Genomic DNA, 21,433 nt, shown 5'->3' with positions numbered 1-21,433 from the left:
TTGGGAAAGTTGGGTTCCACACTGAGTTAGACCTGAAACCTTCCTTGGGAGATAGACATAGATTCTGTGGCCCCCATACAGCTGGAAATTCAAACAACGGCTTACAGAATGGGTGTGGAAAATAGAAGGCAGAATTAATAGTAAGTCAAGCCACAAACAAAGTTCCCATCCTGTGTGGGTGAGGTAGGCTAAGTTGATTGTTTTAAAAGGGCCGTTTGTCCCAGGCAGTTATGACAGTTTATGTTAGGCAGTAGGGAGGAGCCGAAGAAAGGAAAACAGACCTTTGACTGCAGCGCCAGGGAGGGTATCCGAAATGCAAGGTTTATCAGGGCATTTGAGCATTTTAACACTGACTACTGACCTGTTGAGGGGACTGCACGGAGACCTTTTTTGTGTGCATTCAATTGTGAGAAGTAAACAAATGGGCTCGTATCCTGTGTTTGGTAACTGGGTGGGGAGCAGTTTGGCAACCACTGTTGCTTTTAAATTCTTTCTTTGGACAATGGGCCTTGTATACTTTTATATCCTGGCTTTTCAAACGTGGACAGCTTTCATGAGCTTTCCTAGGGATGGCCACAGTGACAACAGAAAAGCCATCAGTCATTTTATATAAATACAAAATTTTTAAACATTTCATTTACAGTAAGACAGGAAACACCCTCCCTAAACTCAAACACACCCCCATTATTTTCTTCTTCAAGAAGAGCTAGAGACCTGATCTTTTATTTTATCAGTGTTGGTTTTTTCTCCCCCCCCTTATTTTAAAATGCCATGAATTAATATCTGTTGAAAAAGTGAAAAGTCATTTTGACATGAATATAACTATCATTGGGTTTTACATTAATGTGATAACTTGGGAAAGGGTGAGAACAAGTGGATCATTTTATGCATGCTGTTTTTAAAATGAAAACACTGGCTTTTCATTTAAATTTATTTAAATTTTTGTTGTTAGTGGTATAGAATTTGTTTTTTGGAGTGAAACTCAATTAACTTTCTCAGTGGCGTGGTAGTAAGTCTGAAATTGGTTGCTAATATGAGAATGATCGTTTTTTTTTTTTTACTGTAAAATAAACTACATGGAGACTGAAAGGAAACCACCATTTTTCTCTTCCTTTGACCTTGGCATCAGAAGGTCTTGATCCATACACCCTTTTATGGAGGTATCAGATGGAGGTCATGCGTTAGGTTAAGTGAATGCAGTTGTTAGTAAAGTGTGATTATAAAAAGCTCTGACAGGGTTGTGTAGTCCGGGTAGTTGCAAAGTCTCCCTGATGTTTTGATTAATACTTAGAATTAGGAAAATGGATCCTGTTCTTTTCCTGAAGAATTTTTTGGGGAGCTACAGATGGGGAAGGGTTAATTTTCCTTTAGAATTGTTAGCAGTGATGTGGCTGAGACCTCCACCTTGATCTGATTCCTCACAGATTAAGGATATGAGATAATTTCCCTCTATTTTTGTTCTGCTGCACTGGATTATCTTTCTATCACTCAGATAATTACTGAGGAAATCTACATTAATTTTTTTGGCTGGAGCAAGGCCTGCTAAACACAGGAATGATGTATTGATGTTTTACACAACACAAGTTTTCCTCCTGTCATTGTCCAATCAACAAAAAGATATTTATCAAACCGTAAAGCCCCTTCTTTTCAAGAACAAAGCCCCGGGAAGCTAGACGCCAGCCCCAAGGGTTCTGAAACTCCAGCCCAGTGAAAGCATCTGAAGCTTAGAGTGTCCTTCATATGAGACACAGTGGAGTATGGTGTTGTTTGCTGAATTATGAATGTGTGTAATTAAAATCTAGTGGCTGTTTTCTATGAAAGATTTACAATGTTATTTCATCGTTTGTCATGGCTAATTAACAATATTAGATGAAGTTTTTCTTCTTCAAATGTCTGATTTTTTTCTCATTTATTTATGTCAGAAGTGATAAACAGAGTAGTTAAAAGCTTATCCCAGCATGGGAAGAAGGCAGCTTATTCTTACACACCTCAGAGGTCCAGAGTTCAAATCTCTGTACACTATGGTGTTGCAGTTCTCTTTCTAGTGTGTCTAATTAAAGGTATCAAAGTTGAGTAGTTCACATGTTGACTACCAAACTCACACCTTTCCAACTGTAAGAAGAGCTAACATGATTGATGAGTTCTTCTCCTATGTGAGCACAGCAAGCAGGCTTGCTTCCACTCATCACCTGGCTTCGGAACAGAGGTGTTCTGTCCTTTTCACAGGAGTCTTGACACTGAGCCTCCACTCAACCCTAGTGACCACTGTAAGTGTTGGACGATGACAGTGGTCTCAGACATCCCAGTGTCAGCATTGGATTATGTGATGGTTTCAGACATCCCACTGTCAGTGTTGGATGATAACGGTGGTTTTGGACTTCCCGCTATCCGTGTTGGATGATGCAGTGAGTTCAGACATCCACACCTCACATTCCTGGGGCACGGGCCTCACTCTCTCCTCCCTTCTCTCTCTTGCAGCAGCAAGAGTCCACTGTCTCATGTTCTTCCTGGTCTCTCCTTCTCACAGCAGGTGGCTCCTCAGCAGCTGGCTTTCCAGCAGCAGCTCTTGCAGATGCAGCAGCTCCAGCAGCAGCACCTCCTGTCCCTGCAGCGCCAAGGCCTCCTCACACTGCAGCCGGGCCAGCCCTCACTGCCCCTGCAGCCCCTTGCTCAAGGTGGGTGAACTGGGTACCGGTGCCAGGGTGTGTCATGGTCATGTCCAGCTCTTCACTGAGGAATATCTGTCTGAAACATGCACACACAGACTGGATGAAGTGGTAATGATGACCCTTTGGAGAAGTCACAGTTCTTGTTGATGCCGCAGCTCGGTGATCCCACTGGTGCACGTTCGTACAATGGGAGAAGGCCATGCTGCTCCACTTACTAGCACTCTAATGAGATCTAGTGTTTTCAGTTTGGAATCACAAATGAATTTTCTTGAAGGTTTTTTTCTTTAGGCATTTTAAGCTGTTTTCTATATCATGTAACTTGTTTGAAACCTTAGTAGTGCTTTATAAATGCCACTTTTTAATATCTAGGGATAGATTTAGGTTTATTTTTGTGTAAGCAGTTAAGATTAAACTCTTTAACCCTAACTAGTATGGCTCAGTTGTTGGGCATTTCACCACAAACCAAAAGGTCTTGGGTTCGATTCCTGATCAGGGCACATGCTTAGGTTGTGGGTTCAGTCCTGGTTGGGGTGTGTACAAAAGGCAAACGATTGATGTTTCTCTCCCTCTCATTCTCCTTCCCTTTCGCTCTCTCTAAAATCAATAAATGTGTCTTTGGGCGAGGATTTTAAAAAAAAGATTAAGCTCTATCAGATACAAAAATGCGAGTGTTCTGTTGACTTTTCTCTCGTTTTCCCTTTCTTTTTTACCCTCTGATTGTTGATTTTTGGGCAGCTTAGTTATCTCTAGGTCTTCAAAAACTGAAATTCTTTGAAATAGAACAATATTTCATACATTTAAAGTTTTCTTTTTAAAATTTCATGGATGTTGGGCATAAAAATCAAAGAAGTCTTCTAGCTGTTTTCAGGACAGCCTCTTAGTTTAAGCAACTCAGCTTTCACATGGGTAATGTGAGTGCAGACTGGCTGTTCAGAACCAGGAAGAAGGAGAGAAGGCGGTGTTATTCTGTGTCGGGAAAGTGTCTCCCTGCCCCCGCACGCTGCCGCAGGTTTCACTGTCTTCTCTAGGCCCCTAGTCCTTTCAGCTCTGATACATTTGAAGGTATGTTATCCATGTTTCCTAAAGGGTGGCTGGCAGCTAACGTCTTTTGTGGCTTGGATTCGGTGGCCTCCTGAAGAGGGTTGAAAATGGGGAACCTCCTTCACTGTACATGGTGCATAAGGCGTGGACCCTGGTCACAAACTCTTGGTGTCAGGTGGAACAGTGAAACATACCTGCATTTGAATCATGTCTCTCGAATCAACCACAACCACTTTCTGTCCCATCTGGGAACTGGTTTATGTTTTTACTGTTAAGACCAGGGCTTTTTCCTCTAACTGCTCTTGTCCGTCTTCCCCTTTCTGCCATTTCTGCTCAACTGCTTGATAGATAATCAACATCTTCGTTGCTGTCAAAATAGAAGATTTGGTGACTGAGCAAACACCATGGGAAAAGAAAGGGCACACTGGCTAATGCATTGTTGTGCTTGCAAATGTTACTACGTCCATTAATTACCCCTTTGGGTTTATTGTTGGAAACATTGCAGGCTGTTCTGACACACCCACTGGACTCAGGTGTCAACCTCTCATCTTTTCCCTCTGCTCCTATAGTGTTAAGTTTGCCCACTAAAGTTCATTGTTGTAGTACATCAGTTAAGCTGTCCAAAAGAGGGCAATTGGGCAGTGACAAGACAAGCTCATGTGTAATGTGAAAAAAAATGGATGGATGTGGTGATGCATGAAGTGTAATCTCTGCAGTAGCATATCAGAGAAACTGGTAGGTAATTCACTAGCCACGGCATTGATTGATATGCTTAGCAGTGCGCTATAACTATTAGTCCCTGCAACATTAGGAAGGTGCGTATTTAAAATCTAAAGGATGCCTTTATGTATGCCTAAGATGCACAAACATTAAATATTTCTGGAGTCAGTTGATTGCAGTGAAGTGAACTCCCGGTGTCATGAGCATCTTTTGGGGAAGGCAGAGGTCGGTTTTGTTTCTCCAACCCCTGTATCCAAAGTGGCCTGAGAATTCAGTTATGTTGGACTACAACACAATTTTTTTTCTGATGTCATTATGAGGTTTAAATCAACTTTCTGCTTGCTTGAACATGGTCACCTGGGTATGAGTATACAAGGACAAAAAAAGGTTGATCAACTCTTTCTTTGAGCCAGTGATACCTGGGGTTGTAAAATTGAGTTCCACGAACAGTAATCTGTCAACTGTCCCCACAACATACATTTTTAAAACTGTGTCTGCATTTTCTTTTATAATGAAGGGGCCAGTTATCCTGGAAAAAGAAAGGTAGCAAGGCAGAGGGGTTGTGTGTTAAAATAGCAGGAAATGCCCACGTCATGATATAACCCTGAAGATTCTTTTACATACTGCTCATGACCTTGGCTAAGTTACCTTAAAACATGTATGTAAATACCAAACTATAGGAATGGAGAGAGAGAAATATTTTGAAGGCCTTCTTTTCCCCCTGAAGGTTTCAAAATGGAGGCATATTTTCATTGTTTTTAAGGTTATTTTAGGTCCTTTTCTCTATTGTATATAATTGCCATATCTGTTTTTCTCCTTGGTCTCTTTAATCATACGGTCCTTCCCACACCAGTACTTCCATATAGAAACATACCTGCAATGTCATTCTGATCATTTAATTTGTAAGTGTAAACTATAGATAGGAGAAAATTCATTGTTTGATTATGTGCATGTTAATGTATTTAACTCAGTAGGATTATTCCTATCTACCATTTTGGAAGAAATGCTGGGTTTCTGGAAATTTGATATCCATTTAATCTGATGAGTGACTAGTTTACCTTTTATCTGTCTCAATTCTGTCGTGCAGTCTTGGCTGTCAGATAGCAACATAGCACCCTTTCACGACACTAACAAGGTGTAGCACTGATGGAGGAAACTGGGTTGACGGCTTTCTTCCAAATCTAATGAGAATATCCTTGGATGTAATTATTTTATTGAAATTTGACCCAGAAGTCCATGTGTTGTCAGTCAGTGAGTTACTGTTTCATTTGCCATTTCTCCCTGTGGATGGTGAAACCGATTGACCAGCTTGTTGGGATAAAAGGAGAGTAGAGTAGCTGAGAATTTTCTCTGTAAGTGTAACAAGACGTTTGTCTCTGTCTTTATTTGATAGATACACAAATTACTTTTAGTTTGTGTTTATTTTTCTAACAGGCTTAATTCACTGTGTTTTTTAAATGGCTTCAAAGTTCTGCTCTTTTTTCAGAGGGAAAGTGCTAAGGTATTTGTTAGACCGGCGTTCCTGCAGTCTTCTGCCCACCTCCCTTGCAACTGACCCAGAAATCAGTTAGTTTGAATGGAAAAATAGCTGGCTTTTTCTTTTCAAGTGTATTTACTCCCTGGAAAATAAAAATAGGTGCTGACTTGATAAAGCTTTATATCAGTATGCTATCACCAACAGACAAACCTATTCACTGTTGTTTCAATTGAGTAACCAGTGGTCCGAGTGCCAGCCACATTCACAGGTACTCGTCAGTGTGCAGACATCAATGGCAGGCCTGTCAGCGACAAACACATCCCACATGTCACTTCTCAAGATGTTTGAAAATAATAGCCTAGATGCAGCAAAACTGGACACAGGATTCTATAGTGACCTTTTCCCTTTGTTTAATTTGCCTCCGAGGTTTAATTTCAAGGGACAAGTAATAATTGAATATGCCTACTAACTAAATGCTCATTTGGGACAAAATCCATCAAAGTATAATTGGCATTTGATTTTTGTGAAGGAAGAAGAAAACTGACTTGGCTGTTGGGGATGCATTCTAAGAATATCTGACCACTTAATGTATCATTTGAAGCCACCTTTATAATATATATTAATTGCAAATCCTTCAGCATTTGAACATTTTTGTGGAGAACCATTAGGAGAGTCCAACTGTTTTTGTTACTGCTCCTCTCAGAAAGGCGGAGAAGGTTATTGGTCTGCTGTGCAATAATTTACTCCTCTTTGATATGCAAACGATCCACGGTGAATATAAAAAAATCCTATCAGACTCATTTCACAGTTCTTAACCACTCGGATTCTCTGGAGTCCATCGCCTCATTAGACCAGTGCTCTCCAATGCTAGCATAATTAAAATCTTTAACAGTTTAGCAAAGTAAAGATGTTTGGCTGATCACATTGAGATGATTATCTATCCATTGTATTCTAAATGACAAAAATAAATTAAATTTAGACCTTGGCATTTTTTATTATGTGTTTCAAATGAATATAATGCACACAGCCTTCTTTTTTAATTCAATACCTTAGATTTGGTAAGAAACATGCCTGTTTCAGTTGCCGCTGTGTAGTCAGAAAATGACTGGCTTTCTCCATGGTTGTGTTAGTTGATTGAAACCAGGAACTGCAGCCCCGGCATCCGGTCCTACTGTGAGATCGCCTTCTGATGGACAGGGCTCATGATATCTCTTAGGTGTCATCTCAAAGGAAGTTGCACTTGCCATTAGTTTCCACTTGGACTATTCTTCTCCTGTGTATGTATGCACTAGAACATGCCTTGAGGTAGGATTTGGAAATCCTGGGCTGTAGAGGCATGCCACCAAAATAAAGGCTAGGAGGCCACAAGAGTGAAATGCGCACACTAATTCTGTCTCTTGGGGATTTAAAATAAAGGTTGACCACTACTCCGTAAGACCCATGTCCATTTTGGTCCCCTTAAAAAATGAGAACTTTATTCCTGCAACTTTACATTTTCATTTTATTCTGCAATGGTTCATTAGCATTGATCTACGAAATGACAGTGATAATAGTGTTACTTGTATAAAAAGTTACACCGTTTTCCAGTAGACACATCCATCAATTAAGCATGTGGTACCAGAAACCAAAATTAATGAGGAAGATAGGTGTGTTAATGAAATAATCATAGTATAATCAATTTGACTGTTAAAAGTTGAAAAGCATTTCAGGAAGATGATATGAATTCATAATTTATGTCTAAAAGTGATTAATAAAAACTATATTTAATAACAAAGCTATTTGTCATCATTTGAGACTTAAGCACAAAAATTACTCACTTTGTGGTTTGTGTTGTCATAATAGTATTGCCGAACAAATTTATTTGGAGCCCTTCTTTGTGTCTAAAAATACATAACATCTATCTACTTTTTTCCCTCTCCTCAAATCTAGAACCCACAGTGTGGAGGGAGGTGCACTGTCTTGGCAGCGTAGCTGCGATTTGATGAGGACACTTCACCTGTGCTCAGGGGAGGGCAGGGTTGTTACTACCTTTATTTGCCTTGGTTGGGAGGGAAAGAAAACTGCATATACCAAAAAAAAAAAAAAAAAAGAACCCTAACACTAGGCTTTGTTTACTGACTCTTTGATTTAATTACTGTTTGAAGAGGACAGAATTGGCTGTTAATTGATTTAATTATCCAATTTGTTTGTTTCAGGCATGATTCCAACTGAACTGCAGCAGCTCTGGAAAGAAGTGACGAGTGCTCATACTGCAGAAGAAACCACAGGCAACAATCACAGCAGTTTGGATCTGACCACGACATGTGTCTCTTCCTCTGCCCCTTCCAAAACCTCCTTAATAATGAACCCACATGCCTCTACCAATGGACAGCTCTCAGTCCACACCCCCAAAAGAGAAAGGTAGGAACCGCCCCTGAGATGTGCCCACAAGAGTCTTTAATGTGGAGTGGGGGTGGTTGTGCCTCATCGGATCTCCACAGTCCCTAATTGGCTCCATGTGACGTGAACATGCATATAATTACTTACGGATGTGTTCGGTATTGTTTGGGTGTGAAGCATCTAATTATTTTCACCTTTCAACATGAAATTAGCACTTTTGTAGATTTAACCTAAACTTAGGGACCTAGGGAGAGTATTTTGGTTTTGAGGTTTCCAGGCTTCCTCTATCTGCCAAGCACTCCCTCCTATGAGGACTTCGTTGGCTCTAAATGCCTTCTAAGGGAATGGCAGTGTCATTCACAGAATGCTGTGGGTTTGAGACAGAATATAACTTCCCATACTCTCCACTGCCTTCCTTACAGGCAGGGAGCCCATCTTTTTCCATCGTTGTGTCCCCAGAGCACATTGCCTTTTAAAAAGCAAACCTTTGGTTAAGGTTTGAAGGATGGAGGGATGGAAGAGGCCCATGTGTGTATATACACCCAAACATAGGGAGCGCCCGTTCTCTTGATCGTGGGATATATTGAAGCATTGTCTCAGTTGCTGTATTTCTGTTTGGAAGTTAAGATTTGATACTTTAAATAGCCCCACCCTGGCTGGTGTAGCTCAATGGATTGAGCACAGGCCTTCGAACCAAAGGATCATGGTTCGATTCCCGGTCAGGGCACATGCCTGGGTTGTGGGCCAGTTCCTAGTGGGGGACGCATGAGAGGCAACCATACATTAATATTTCTCTCCTTCTCTCCTTCCCTTCCCCTCTAAAGATAAATACATAACATCTTTTAAAAACATAGCCCTGAGCTTTCATTTAGATGTTAAAGCTAAGGTTGTAGAGAGCCATCGTGTGAGCATACAGTTCTGAGAAAATGGAGCTGTCATTCTGTGATTGTATCTTAGCTCCCAGAAACACGAATGCCACTCTTGAATGTTTTCAAAAGCAGAATATACAAATAATGCTCTTAAACTTAAAAAAAGTCTTTAAATTTACTGTTTATAAACCATTTCCTATTGTTTCATGATGCAGAGCTTCTACCGATAGAAGACACTTTAGATGTAATATGTGATAGTCCAGTTCCATTTCCATGGGAAAAAAACAAATTTTTTATTTTGTGTTTTAATAAAGGTGACTCGGAAAGTTTTTAAATTATGTTTTTTACTTAAGCAATTACAAATATAATTTCATATGTTTTTTTAATGTCACGTATCAGGAAGCCCACTGGTTTAACTGGATTTGCATCTTTATGCCAATAGTATTGTATCCGTGTAGAACTTAGTAATCGGGGAAAGCATCACCTGAATATGTGTATGTGTTTGAATCACATCCAAGTGCAAAAGCCATGACAGGTTCCCACAGTGAGATTTATATATGTTTTAGCCAAACTTGCAACTAACCTTTCAAGATCAGTTTGGGGTTTCTGTGAAAGAAAGAGAAGAACTAAAAGATAGTTCAAACTTGCTGGTTTAAAAGAGTTTGAGGAATGGAATGGAGGACAGTCAGAACCAGTTTGGAGCCAGCCAGTGGACCAAATGTGGCTTCTGTTGTTTCTAGTTAGGGTAGATTGGTGTGTCTGGAAGCCGGTGTTAGCTCTTGCTTTATAACCTTTGTAATGTTTTTGTTATTTGAAAATAATACTAACACTTCCAGAGCTTTGAAGAGAAGGCTCTGGGGTGTTGCCCTTTGCTGCACTTGTTTTATTGTCCCGAGGCTGATGCCCTGCACTCACTGCAAAGTGCGGAGTTACTTTGTGAGCCACAGGCAGAGCAGGAGGCCCAGACACTGCCAAATGCGGGCACTTCCGGGGATTTGTTGCAATCTGGTCAGCTGCTGTGGAGCCTGCCCAGGTTTCCTGTGACACAAACTCTTCTTGTTTGGATGCAGCGTGCTCAGTCTCATTCTAAAAAGGTTATATATCTGCAGTCAGGTGATAGATTAGCAATGAGGCAAGTGGGAGAAGAATAGCCTGTTCCATGTCTTAAAGCACATTTGAAAGTGAATGGAGCTAATAGACTGTCTAATTCCAGGAGAATAGGTTTGTTTGACTTTTTTTAATGGTCCCTATTTGTCTGCACAATAGTTGAGCATAATCTTCAGCATACTACATGTCAGAATTAGAATATGGTTCGGAAAAGAATCCAGGGCTTACTGAGCCTTAATCTGGGTGTAAAAACAGGCTGAATTTTTCAACTGATCGTGCAAAGAAGCAGCTATGAAAGTACCTGCCACTGTTTTGGGTCTTAGGTCTCTCAGATGATATCATCTAGTAGATTCCTATATATGGCTGGATTAAAAGAAAATTCTAGTTAGCACATTTTAATTGATTGTAACAAATAAGACAAATGAATGCCTTAGGTTGAAGATAATTCAAAAGTTATAAACTTACAGAATGGATTATTAAAAATTCAACTACCATGTGTATATAGGTACTTAAAATGAATGTTACGTGGTTTTATCTTGTGGTTAAATAAAAAATCCTGTGCCCTGTTAAATAGTGGATAATGGTCAGAAAGGTATCACTATAAAAACAGATTCTCAGTCACATCCTGAGCTCTCATCTCTCCAGAGTCCCTTGGAAAAAGTTTGCCCCACACTCGTGTGTATTTGTGAACATTGTCTTTCGAGGGTCTCCCCAGCTGGCCAGGTAATATTTTGCCCCCCCCCCCCCCATTTTCCTAAGCAGTATTGGAACAAGCCAGAGAGCCCTCGCCACTCTGAATAAAAATCATCTAGCCCCTCAAACTCTTAATCTTAGGTTAAGAATTCTTTTTTGAAAGGATTTGGGAATGCTCTATGTGAAAGTTTTTTAGGAAAAGGCAGTATTGTGAGGGATTTTGTTTTGGGCGTAGTCAGATGTTTTAGTCTCTGGACTAGCTGAGTTTTCCCAGCCCTAGCCGTGCATTCCGCGGGCTCCGGCTCGCTGCTGCTGCTGCGCCAGCACCGGCAGCTCTGGGGGTGGTGAGCTGCAATCTGTTATGGAGATAAATAACGCACTTTTCATGACACTCCCACTCTCCTCTTTAATTTGTCTTACACAAGGAAAATTATAATTAAATCATTCAGGGTAAACCCTTGAGTATAGAGAAGGGAAAAAACACACTTTGGTGAAGATAACCAATAGAAAGAAACCTGCTTCCCTGTTGCGCGGGGTCCACACGTCTCTCTCAGTGTTCAGCACTGTGACAGGAGGAATGGCCCGTGTGATTCGGGAAGTGACACCTACACCCAGATCAAGGCTTCTTAATATCCTGTCCCTTTGCAGTCACGGACATTCAGCATCATCAGAATTCAGGACTGGCGCCCGTGCTTCATGCTTTGATTTTCTTGCGACAGTTTAATCACATTTATTGTGCTGATTATATATAAACTCACTGGTGCAGTAAACGTACCTCTGTCAACAACGCCTGACAGAGAATCCGGGGTAGAGGGGTAGGGAGGAGATGGTTTCAGCTGCAGAAGCGGAATGGAGCCGACAGAGGAAAAGGGATATTCCTGACTTCTACCGTCAGGTAGTTGTGGTTTCATAGGTAAATGACAAAGTTCAGAGTTAGGCTACCTGTAAACAAAAGATACTATCTTGTTTTCTTAACTTACTGACTGTCTGGCTTTAGGAAATTCCAAGTTTCGGTGTGGGTAAACAAAATCAACAGAATGCAAATGAAACATTTATTAAAATGCTAAATTTAGTAAAGTCCTTGGAGCTCTTGGATCAAAGCAGCTATGTAAATACAAATAGCAATTACTACTTAAGTAATTGCCTGAATTAAAATTATGAATATCACATTATGTTATGGTGCATTAGGGAAAGGGAAGGGAGCTCACATTTAATCAGTTCTTTCTCTGTACCAAGCACTGGCTGAACTCTCGCCTTTGGAGTCATGTCTCATTGTCTCCACATGACCCCTGGGAAGCAGTAGGGATTATTATATCCATTTTATAGATGAAGAAATTGAGTCACCGAGATTAAATAACTGACCTAGGGTCACAGAACTGGTTAGTGGCATAATCACGATCCAGATTTCAAGCCTATCTTGTAATGTACAAAACAGCACTTGAAGTTTCCATTCAGCTTAGAAGTGAATATAGTCATGCATCTAATAGTCATGCATCTATAATGACGTTTCAGTCACGGATGGACTGCATATAGGACAGTGGTCCCATAAAATTATAATGGAGCTGAAGAATTTCTGTCGCCCAGTGATAATGTCACAGTGCGTTACACATGTTTGTGGTGATGCTGATGTAAACAAACCCATTGTGCTGCCGGTCGTGTAAAAGTGTAGCATATACAATTATGTACAGTACGTATTACTTAGTAATAACTGACTTACCAGTTTCGGTATTTACCATGGGATAGTTTTTATTGTGTAAAACAGTGTGCCATTTTCTACGAACCTCTGGCAGCAGCCTCATACATTTCATACCATGTTGTGTTGATTGCATCATTTTCACACGCTTGATTTCATCTGGTGTTGTTTTGTGCAGTAGCATGGGGCACAGTCTTATAGCCTAGGAGCAATAGGCTATACCATGTGGCCGAGGTGTGTTGTAGGGTGTACCATCTAGGTTTGTGTAAGTGCACTCTGTCGTATTCGCTCAACAACGAAATCACCCAACAGTGCATTTCTCAGAATGTATCCCTGTCGTTAAGCATCACATAACTACTTAATTATGATAAATTAAAGTCAGTGTTCCTAAAAGAATTTTTAAATTTAATTTAAAATCAATTCAACAGCACATGTATTCATTTAACCTACTATGTGCAAATCAGAATATTTAAAAGGGAAAGTAGTTTCCTCTTTTAACTTGGATCCAGATATTTCTAGGCCTTTTATAATGGGGGAGGGTGGGTAGGATTAGCAAAATATAAATTATATGGTTTGAAATGGCACATAAAAAACAAAAATGAACCCCATGCAAGATTTGTTCGCAGGCAAATGCAAAATAAGCCTCTCTCTCTTTTAAAAGCATCCTCACTTTCCTTCCTGCCTTATAAATCTTACACTTCCTCATGGAGTACATCATATGGTCTTTATTTTATTTCATCTGTCCTCTGCAGTGCGTATTAGAAATATTCCTTTTTTGTGATCCTTCCCAGATTTTTGCTTTCAGCTCATCCACCATCAGTGGATGTTTTATAACTTTAGTATTTCTCAGTTTCATACTCTTTAGGTATTTGCTCCCAGGCTTCCTTAAGCACTGGGTAAAGAGGTTTCCTTAAACTCTGGAAAGGTCACAACTGTAGAAGCCTGTATGCAGCCTCTTCTTTTATTACGGCTGTCATATTGTTCTCAGAGTCAGGTGACCAACTTGGGCCCCTTTCTCCCTGAGATCTAAGCTGCCTTCATCCACTCGCAGCCTCCTTCCTGTGTTTTCATCTTCGTTCTCATTTGTTGACTCCGCGCTGTGCATTCCAGTCACTTGCATTTTCTACACTCTGCCATTGGCAGCTATTTTCAAGTAGCCCTGAAGGTTTTTGCTTGGCTAGTGTACCGTCAGACAGTTTCACTTGATACACAGTCTCTGTTTTTTATTTGTGGCCTCTGGACATGTTGCCATGTATTTGACTATGTAACAATAACATTTGTGTTTACCCACCCTTACTATTTTCAAAAGGCTAGGGACTCTGGAACAGGCCTGGTGCTTTCTTTTGTGTTTTTTTTTGTTTCTATTTTTTAAACTAAAATCTGTGTTGATGAATAAATATTGGTGCTTTTGGTTTATTTTCTAAAATTCTAGAAGCTTGGTTTAGATTCACAAGCCTCTAAGTTTTATTTATATTCATATTCAGGGCCTTCTGAGCCCAGATAATTAAACAGTAAGCTCTAACATCTCATTGTTCTGCGTAGCTCTTCCTCATTGCAAGTTTTGTTTTGTTGCTGTTTTTGAAAAACAAATGCTTTCTTCTGTATTTCTTTTGATTTGAAGTATTTAAACACACCGCTTACCACGAATCTTCATTTCCCGTTATAGTACCTTGGAGAACCTACAGTCAAATTGTCCCAAATTGTCTTCACATTTGTCAAGGCTACTTTCTGCCCATATGTGTTGAGGCAATTGATCTATAATAGAGATCAGCAAATTATGCCTACCAGCCAAATCTGACCCACTGCTCATTTTTTAAATAAAGTTTTATTGGAATGCAGCAGTGCTCACTTATTTATACATTATCTGCAGCTACTTTTAGGATATAGTGCCTGGCTTGAGCAGTTGTAGCAAAAATAATGTCACCCTCAAAGACTAAAGTATTTACTGAAAAAATGTTTCCAACTCCTAACCTTAACTAATAAGACCATGTACCTCAGATTTCCTGATGATATTCTCACAAGTATTTGTTAAAGCATACAGATTCCTAGGCTTCTGCCACAAAGATTTGGATTTCACCGATTTGATGAGATGTGGGAATTTGTGTCTTTCATACATACACTAGGTTCTTGCTAAGCAACTTGAGCAACTTCAGCTACTTGGTCATCACTTGGGATGTGTTGGAAATGCAGAGTGCCAGGCCACACCGGAGCTGCTGAGTCAAATCTGCACTGTAACACAAGCCCGGGGCTATGGCATGCATATTTAACCGCGAGAAGCAATGCCAGTGGCATGTTCATTCAGGTCACCTTGGTTTGGGCACTGTTTGGAAGTAAGAGTTTGTTGTGAAAAATTTGGAAACTAATTGCTTCTCCTTCTTGTGTGAGCCAGCAAAGTAGAGGTAGCATTACTGGAAGGAGTGAAGAGCTGGCATATGATGGTGATGATAATGCAGCTGCCATTTATTGAACTACTACTTTGTGCTGGCCACATATATAAAGAACTGGACATCAGCCTTGATAGTCATTTTCCTATTAAATCCTCACAGTAACCCTATGGGCCACTCACTGTGTTTTTGTACAAATGGTATTGTGGGTCTAAGAATGATTTCATAACTTGAAGAAGCCACACAACCAGGAGATCAGGTAAAGACTGGAACCGAGGTCTCCCTTGCTCTCAGGTCCTGGCAGTGACTGCCATAGTCTGGTGGTTCCAAGGTGGGCTGCTGGTCCTTACCACAGATGCTCCACCCAAGGCTACTGGATTAAATTTTCTAGCCTATGAAGCTCAGAGATCAGGGCCTGGCCTGAGGGGAAAAACCTACCTGCTCAGCCATAGTCTGGGAGAAGCCCCAAGAGTTACTCTGCTGAAAGTTCTCCTACCCTCATCTTTTTGCATAGAACTAAGTCAAGTGACCAGCAGTGGAGTGTGGAAAGAGCAGTTCTTGTGTGTCCTGTCATCTGTCGGGGACCAGAAAGAGGAGGGGGTATGGCCTAAAGTACCTTTAGGTAAAGATCCTTCTTTCTGCTCCAGAGCAAACACGTTGTAGCGTCACCTATTCGTTGTCTCTCTGCTTGGGAAATAGTCTGTTTAGGGCAAAAATGTTCTGTATAATGTCGGTAAGAAGCCTCTGGGAGTCGATCAACAATTCAACAATTCGTGCCCTCAGTGTGCTGCTGAGCGTCTGACAAGTGTAAGGCTATGAAGAGCTGCGGGCCATTTGTCTTGTTGCTCACAACCAATCTACTGCATCCTAGAAGACAGAATCAAGGCTCTCTCTGCATCGTGGCGTGGCACTTTGTCACCTGCCGTTCACACATTCAGGGAGGGCAAAGGGAGAACATCTCTAAAATACTGGCTTTCCCTAAGGGGTCAGTTTGTGGGTTTTCTTGATTATTTACTCTGCAAGGTGATTAAAAGAAAAACTCCACCATTATTCTCTGAGAACTGCTGTGTACCTTTTACCATAATGTACCACCATTAGACATTACAGATTTTTTCTCTCCATTGTGTTTAAATGATACATACTTTCATACTTTCCAATAAATGACATCATTGCCCTGGAGAGTCATATTCATTTTATGTTTCTCTTAAATGCATTTGATTTTGATATTTTTCTTGGGATTCTGTATAACAGGAATCCTAATTGTGGGCTATTTCATGTCCAGCTGCCAGCTTTCCCCACAATTATATGTGAACCCTCTGTGCCTCTCATCATGTAGGGAAGACATTCTTCTCTGTTGAGTTGCTCCTGTTAATAGGGGTTTTTTCCACCAGATCCCTTTGTTGGTACCCAACCATTTTACAGGACTTTGCACTTGTGTGGAAGGGCCTGTGCCCCCTCCTCCTAAATTTGCATTAGCTTTCTCAGTGTTTATCCTGAGAACAACAGTGTGAAGGAAAGTATACAGCCGAGGAACAGTGAGGACCAGTCTTTTGGGAACTCTGGGAGCATTGTTCCTTGTACTGGGTTAAGAGTGTTGTTGAAATGTACACTTTGCCAGTTGGATTAAATGAATAGAAGATTTTCTTTGCCAGGTATTGGATCCATCCAAAAGTAGAAAGAGAAGTTGTGTGACTTGGGAAAGTCCTACCGTTACTCTGATTCTTGTTTCGGTGACAAGTAGGAGGTCTGTGTTCTTAAGCCATTAATGGGCCTGATGAGGGGGCACCTCTGCGTGAGGCTTAAATGGAAGTTGTGTTCTTTTTCAAGACAGCAAAGATGCCTTTGCACCAGTGTTACCCCACAGCCCAGTTCTGTGGCTCTTCCCGAGGAGCCCCCACATGCTAACTGGCTCCCTTGGGTGATGCAGATGCATGTACTGCATATGCACAGCCACCCTAGACTTCTGTATTCCACCCCTTTGTAACTAGTCAAAGCATAAGTATATTATAAAGTATATTCTACTCATTAAAACAATAGTGGAAGCTCACAAAGGGAAATTGTTAATATGTGTTCCAGCTTGTCATTCTGCCCGTGTGAATAAAGAAGATAACTGTTCCTTTGGGAAACTATTTTGGGAATTGAGCAACAGATATGCTAGCCAGAGAATTCTCTTAACTGTAATTTTCCTTTTTGTGTGCGCTCAAAAATAACACCCTGATGGGCTCCTCAAGTGCCTCCGACATACAGAGCATGATTGCACAGCCCAGGTGGTGTTAATATGGGACAGTCCCCTGGGCACATGGCACCAGGATTCGTCCAGCTTGTCAGTGTCTTCATCCAGATGGCAGTCTGTCCCATTCACAGAAAGGCTCCAGGCTGAGCCTGCTGGGTACCGTGCTCAATGTAGTGTGGAGAGGGGGCTTCCACTCAGAGCACGCTCCGCAGGGATTATTTCATGGTTACACTCAACTAAGAAATTCCAGAAGAGCCTTACTGGCTTCCTTTTCCCCTGATTCATTTTTAGAAGCAGGTAGTGTAATTCAGGTGCATGAAACACTCACACACAGACGTTTTCTGGTTGGTCTATTCATGGGTTAACTCACTTTAAGGATGGTGTACGTGCACTAGAATTCTTCTGTAAATTCTGTAGCTTTTATTCTCTGTTTTTGCATTTTCAGTTGTGAAAACTATTTTCAATGTACAGTTTGGATTGTTGAGTTAGTTTATTTAGTTAATTAGTTTTTCATCTGAAGTCTTAAAACGAGAAAAGGGAAAGCAAAGAGAAAATTATTAGCAGTCTTAGAAATCAGAATGAAACATTCCCTAGTGTTGTTAGAACTGAAACAGGGAGAATCGAGAAAGCAGGGATTTTCCCCATAAGTAAGGTGAAGAAAAAAGAACATTTTTAAAGGCACTTTGAAAGATTTACCAGAAAGTAAAGCCTTTTCCATTTATATTCTCAAATGTTGTTCTGCTTTTGTGTAACTACTTGTATTGTTAGGTAAACACACAGACCCCATAGCAACTGTAGCTGATGATATTTATACTACCTGTAAGACTTCCCTAAACAAATAGACATTCGTTTATGACCTTCAAATTTCATTCCTTTTATAGTCTTCAAGGAAATCAGTCCAAGGGCAAAGTTGATTCTCTCTGTTTTTCTTTCTTTCTTTTCCTTTTTCAAAAATAGTTTGAGGAATGTATACCTTTGAAGAATCTCTTCTGTGTGTGTATTTTGCATTTTGGCAGTGAATATTGAAAGTGAAGGTACATTATGGCAGAAGATAATGAAAAACCTGAAGTGTTTGTGTAAAATAATGTGGTCTTTGGTTTTAAGAGGAGCCATTTTAGTCATGCAGTGGGATTTCAGGTTATACGTCCAAAAGGCTAAAACTGCACTGAAATTACTATAATAGACTTTAGACCTGGGCAGGCATCGGTGGCTCCCGCCCTCTTTTTAAATCCAAAATACTGATGGGAACATTTTGGTACATAGGAGCCTTTACATTCAACTTAAATTTTTCCGTGAGTCATATTTGTGACAAAAACAAGATGTCTAGTGTTAAACATCAGTGTGACAAGTAAATGGCAGTTTAATTAGAAAAAAAATGAAACCAAGAGCTGGAATAATCCAGTGGTCTTTGAATAAATTATAGGCTTATACACATAGAACTAAAAAGAAACTAAAAGGTACATGAGGAGTTGTCCGGAGTTCAACAGAAATGTATTTCTAAGCAGGACAAAAGCCACTGCACAGTACTAATGTGTATCCACTCGTTCCACAAAACTTACCAAGCTCTACCCATGCTCCACATGTCCTGGGCTTTGGGGATACAGCCAGGAGCTTAACAGTCTTTCCTCATGGAACTGACATTGCAGGGGAGAGAGAGAACACACAGGTAATTACATTCCTAGGAAGACAGACACAATCAAGTTCTGAAAAAAAAAGAAAGCAGGGAAGGGGGAAGAGTGAGGCTCATGTTACTATCTGGGTGAATTGTGTGGTGTGGCAAAGACTTTCTGAGGAAGTGACTCTTGAGCAGATGTGAAGAAGTGAGGGGAAGAGCCTTCCAGGCAGGAGATGCCACAGTAGCAAATGCCCTGAGGCAGGGGAAAGAGGACACCTTGTTTTGCTCAGGCAAGGCCCATACCTCTAGTGTGGGGGCAGCTGTGTTTTTAGTAATTATGGCTGTGGACTCTGAAGCTGGACTGCCTGCATTCCAATACAGGCTGCTCACTTAAGTTACTTAATCTTGGTATGCCTCAGTTTGGGGGGGGGTTTAATCTGTGAAGTGGATATGATACCAGGCCACGCCTCATAGATTAACCATGAGGATTAAATGAGTTAGTACACATTACTTATTCACATTAGTCTCTGGCACATAGTAGTTGCTCAATAAATATTAACAATTATTGTTAACGTCATTTATTCTTTCAGACCACATTTTTTGAGCCTTTATTGTATACTAACTGTATAGGTTCTGGGAATTAAAAGATGATTACAACATAGTTCTTCCCCTTTAGGGGCTCACAGTCTAATCAGAGACACAAACATAGGAACTGACTCTTGCAACACAAGGTAATAAATTCAGCAACAGTAGTATATACAAAACATGACAGTCTATAATTTGTTTTAAATGAGCACTAGAGGAATATTGTAGTGTATGTTTTTCCACCCCCACAGCTACATCAGGTGAGATTTTTTAACACAATGAGCTCCATGAAGGAAAGGTTGCATGTCTCTTGTTGACTGATGCGTCCTGATCATCTCGGGCTGCCAGCCCATAGGCAGTAGGTGCTACATTTCACTGCAGAGACTAGACAAAATATTCAGAAGAAGGAGCATGAATGAGATATATTAATGATCAAGAACCTATTAAGAGTACATGCTACCCTTTGGCCACTGATGCTGTAGGAGGGCCTGGATAGCCTTTGTCGATACTGATGCTCCAAACAAGAGACAGAGTTTGGGTTTCTGCTAAGAGTTATTTCTCAACCTTTAGCTTGCATCAGAATTGTTTGGAAGCGTGGCTCAGCTACAAATTGCTGAACCCCAGCTCCATGGTTTCTAACTCAGTAAGTCGGGGTGGGGCCTTAGAATTTGCATCTCTGACAAGTTTCATTCCATACTTGGAGATTGTCCTAGGTCCTCCCAACTGCTATACGACCACTGTGGTGTTCTTCCTTTTCCATCATTCGGAGTGACAGAAGCGACCTGGATGACTGTTACTTACTGTTAGTATTCCCAGTGCCAAAATCCATTACTTCAAAGAGAAAAGGTGACAAGACTATGATTCATTAAAAACATGTTTTATGGAATAAAATTTCTTTAAAAATTCTTAACATTGGCCTTTAAATCATTTATAGCAACTCTGGTTTTGTCTTTCTAACCTCTTGAATGGTTGGAAACGCTTTTTATACTTCAGTCATCTGCCTGTTTTTGTTCTGTCCCTTGTAACAGTTGAGCTCCTACTGATACTCTGAGGACAAGATCAGTTATTACATTTTATGTACCAGCCGGCAGTTCGCTTTCCTTCTCTCCCCACAACTGGAGAATTGGGCAAAGCTCTTTTCAGAGAGGAGGAAAATTTGGTCACAGTCTATGCCCATGGCCTCCAAAGGTATTTGATTATTCATTCACCCCACGGTTATTAAAATTTTTGAAAATTCATACCATCTAAGTGTACTTTTAATTAATTATATATGTCTAATATTTTACCTGTATTATAGAAATTAGAGGCCTGGGGCGGGGAAGAACTATGTACACATGCACACATGTATATTCATATAAAGTTCTAATATTGCCTTACTAAATAAATGTTAATATTCTCCTGACCAGCCACCCGTGAATCTTTTTATGAATCCCAGTGTAGAGACCCTGTTCCAGAAACCCAAAGCCATGTTTTTCACAAATTAGGTGTTTATTTAAACCAGCTGAACAACAAAAAAAAAAGAGAAGAATTTAATCCAGTGGAGTCACAGGAAGGAAACAAATGCATGTCTGTGGTGTTTTTAAGCCAATTTGTATTGTCAGCTTATTTGTTCTTTAATCTGCTTTCTCATCTGACTCTCACCCTATGGTTACGTGACTCTTCTGAGTGTAGAGTATTATTGTGCTGACACCCGTAGAGTACTGGGGGGATGCCTTCAATAAGAAGAATTAGTACTGGAACTTAGATTTATGCTCTTTGGTTTTCTGGGTATTGTTGGTTCCTGTAACATATGGGCAAGGTTCCACACAGACCTTTGACTCACCAATGCAAACACATAACAAGAGCCTGCCTAATGGTGTCAATAATTTCTGGATTAGTGGTCCCTTTTCTGTATTGACACAGTTGCTCACAGCCACTCTTTGGAAAGCATTCTGTTTTCTTAACAAGATCCCAGTGTTAATGCTATCA

At 40.5% G+C, this 21,433-nt stretch overlaps 1 protein-coding gene across 20 annotated transcripts in view; it reads left to right on the top strand.

Moving 5' to 3' along the window:
• Positions 1–21,433, top strand: part of FOXP1 (forkhead box P1) — a 623,669-nt gene that overhangs the window by 533,083 nt on the left and 69,153 nt on the right. For 16 of the 20 annotated variants that reach the window (XM_037040949.1, XM_037040948.1, XM_037040945.1 and 13 more), the window contains 2 exons: positions 2,525–2,675; positions 8,103–8,307. In XM_037040949.1, coding sequence (XP_036896844.1) covers positions 2,525–2,675; positions 8,103–8,307 — 356 coding nt within the window. The remainder of the gene's footprint in view (positions 1–2,524; positions 2,676–8,102; positions 8,308–21,433) is intronic. The other 4 variants (XM_037040956.1, XM_037040953.1, XM_037040959.1 and 1 more) reach the window with 1 other exon arrangement.

This window comes from Sturnira hondurensis, unplaced genomic scaffold (assembly GCF_014824575.4).
Source record: "Sturnira hondurensis isolate 20B ecotype Veracruz unplaced genomic scaffold, ASM1482457v3 Scaffold0002840, whole genome shotgun sequence".
Lineage (NCBI taxonomy): Eukaryota > Metazoa > Chordata > Mammalia > Chiroptera > Phyllostomidae > Sturnira > Sturnira hondurensis.
The sequence above is the reverse complement of the archived record's forward strand: the minus strand, read 5'-3'. Positions and strand labels throughout refer to the sequence as shown.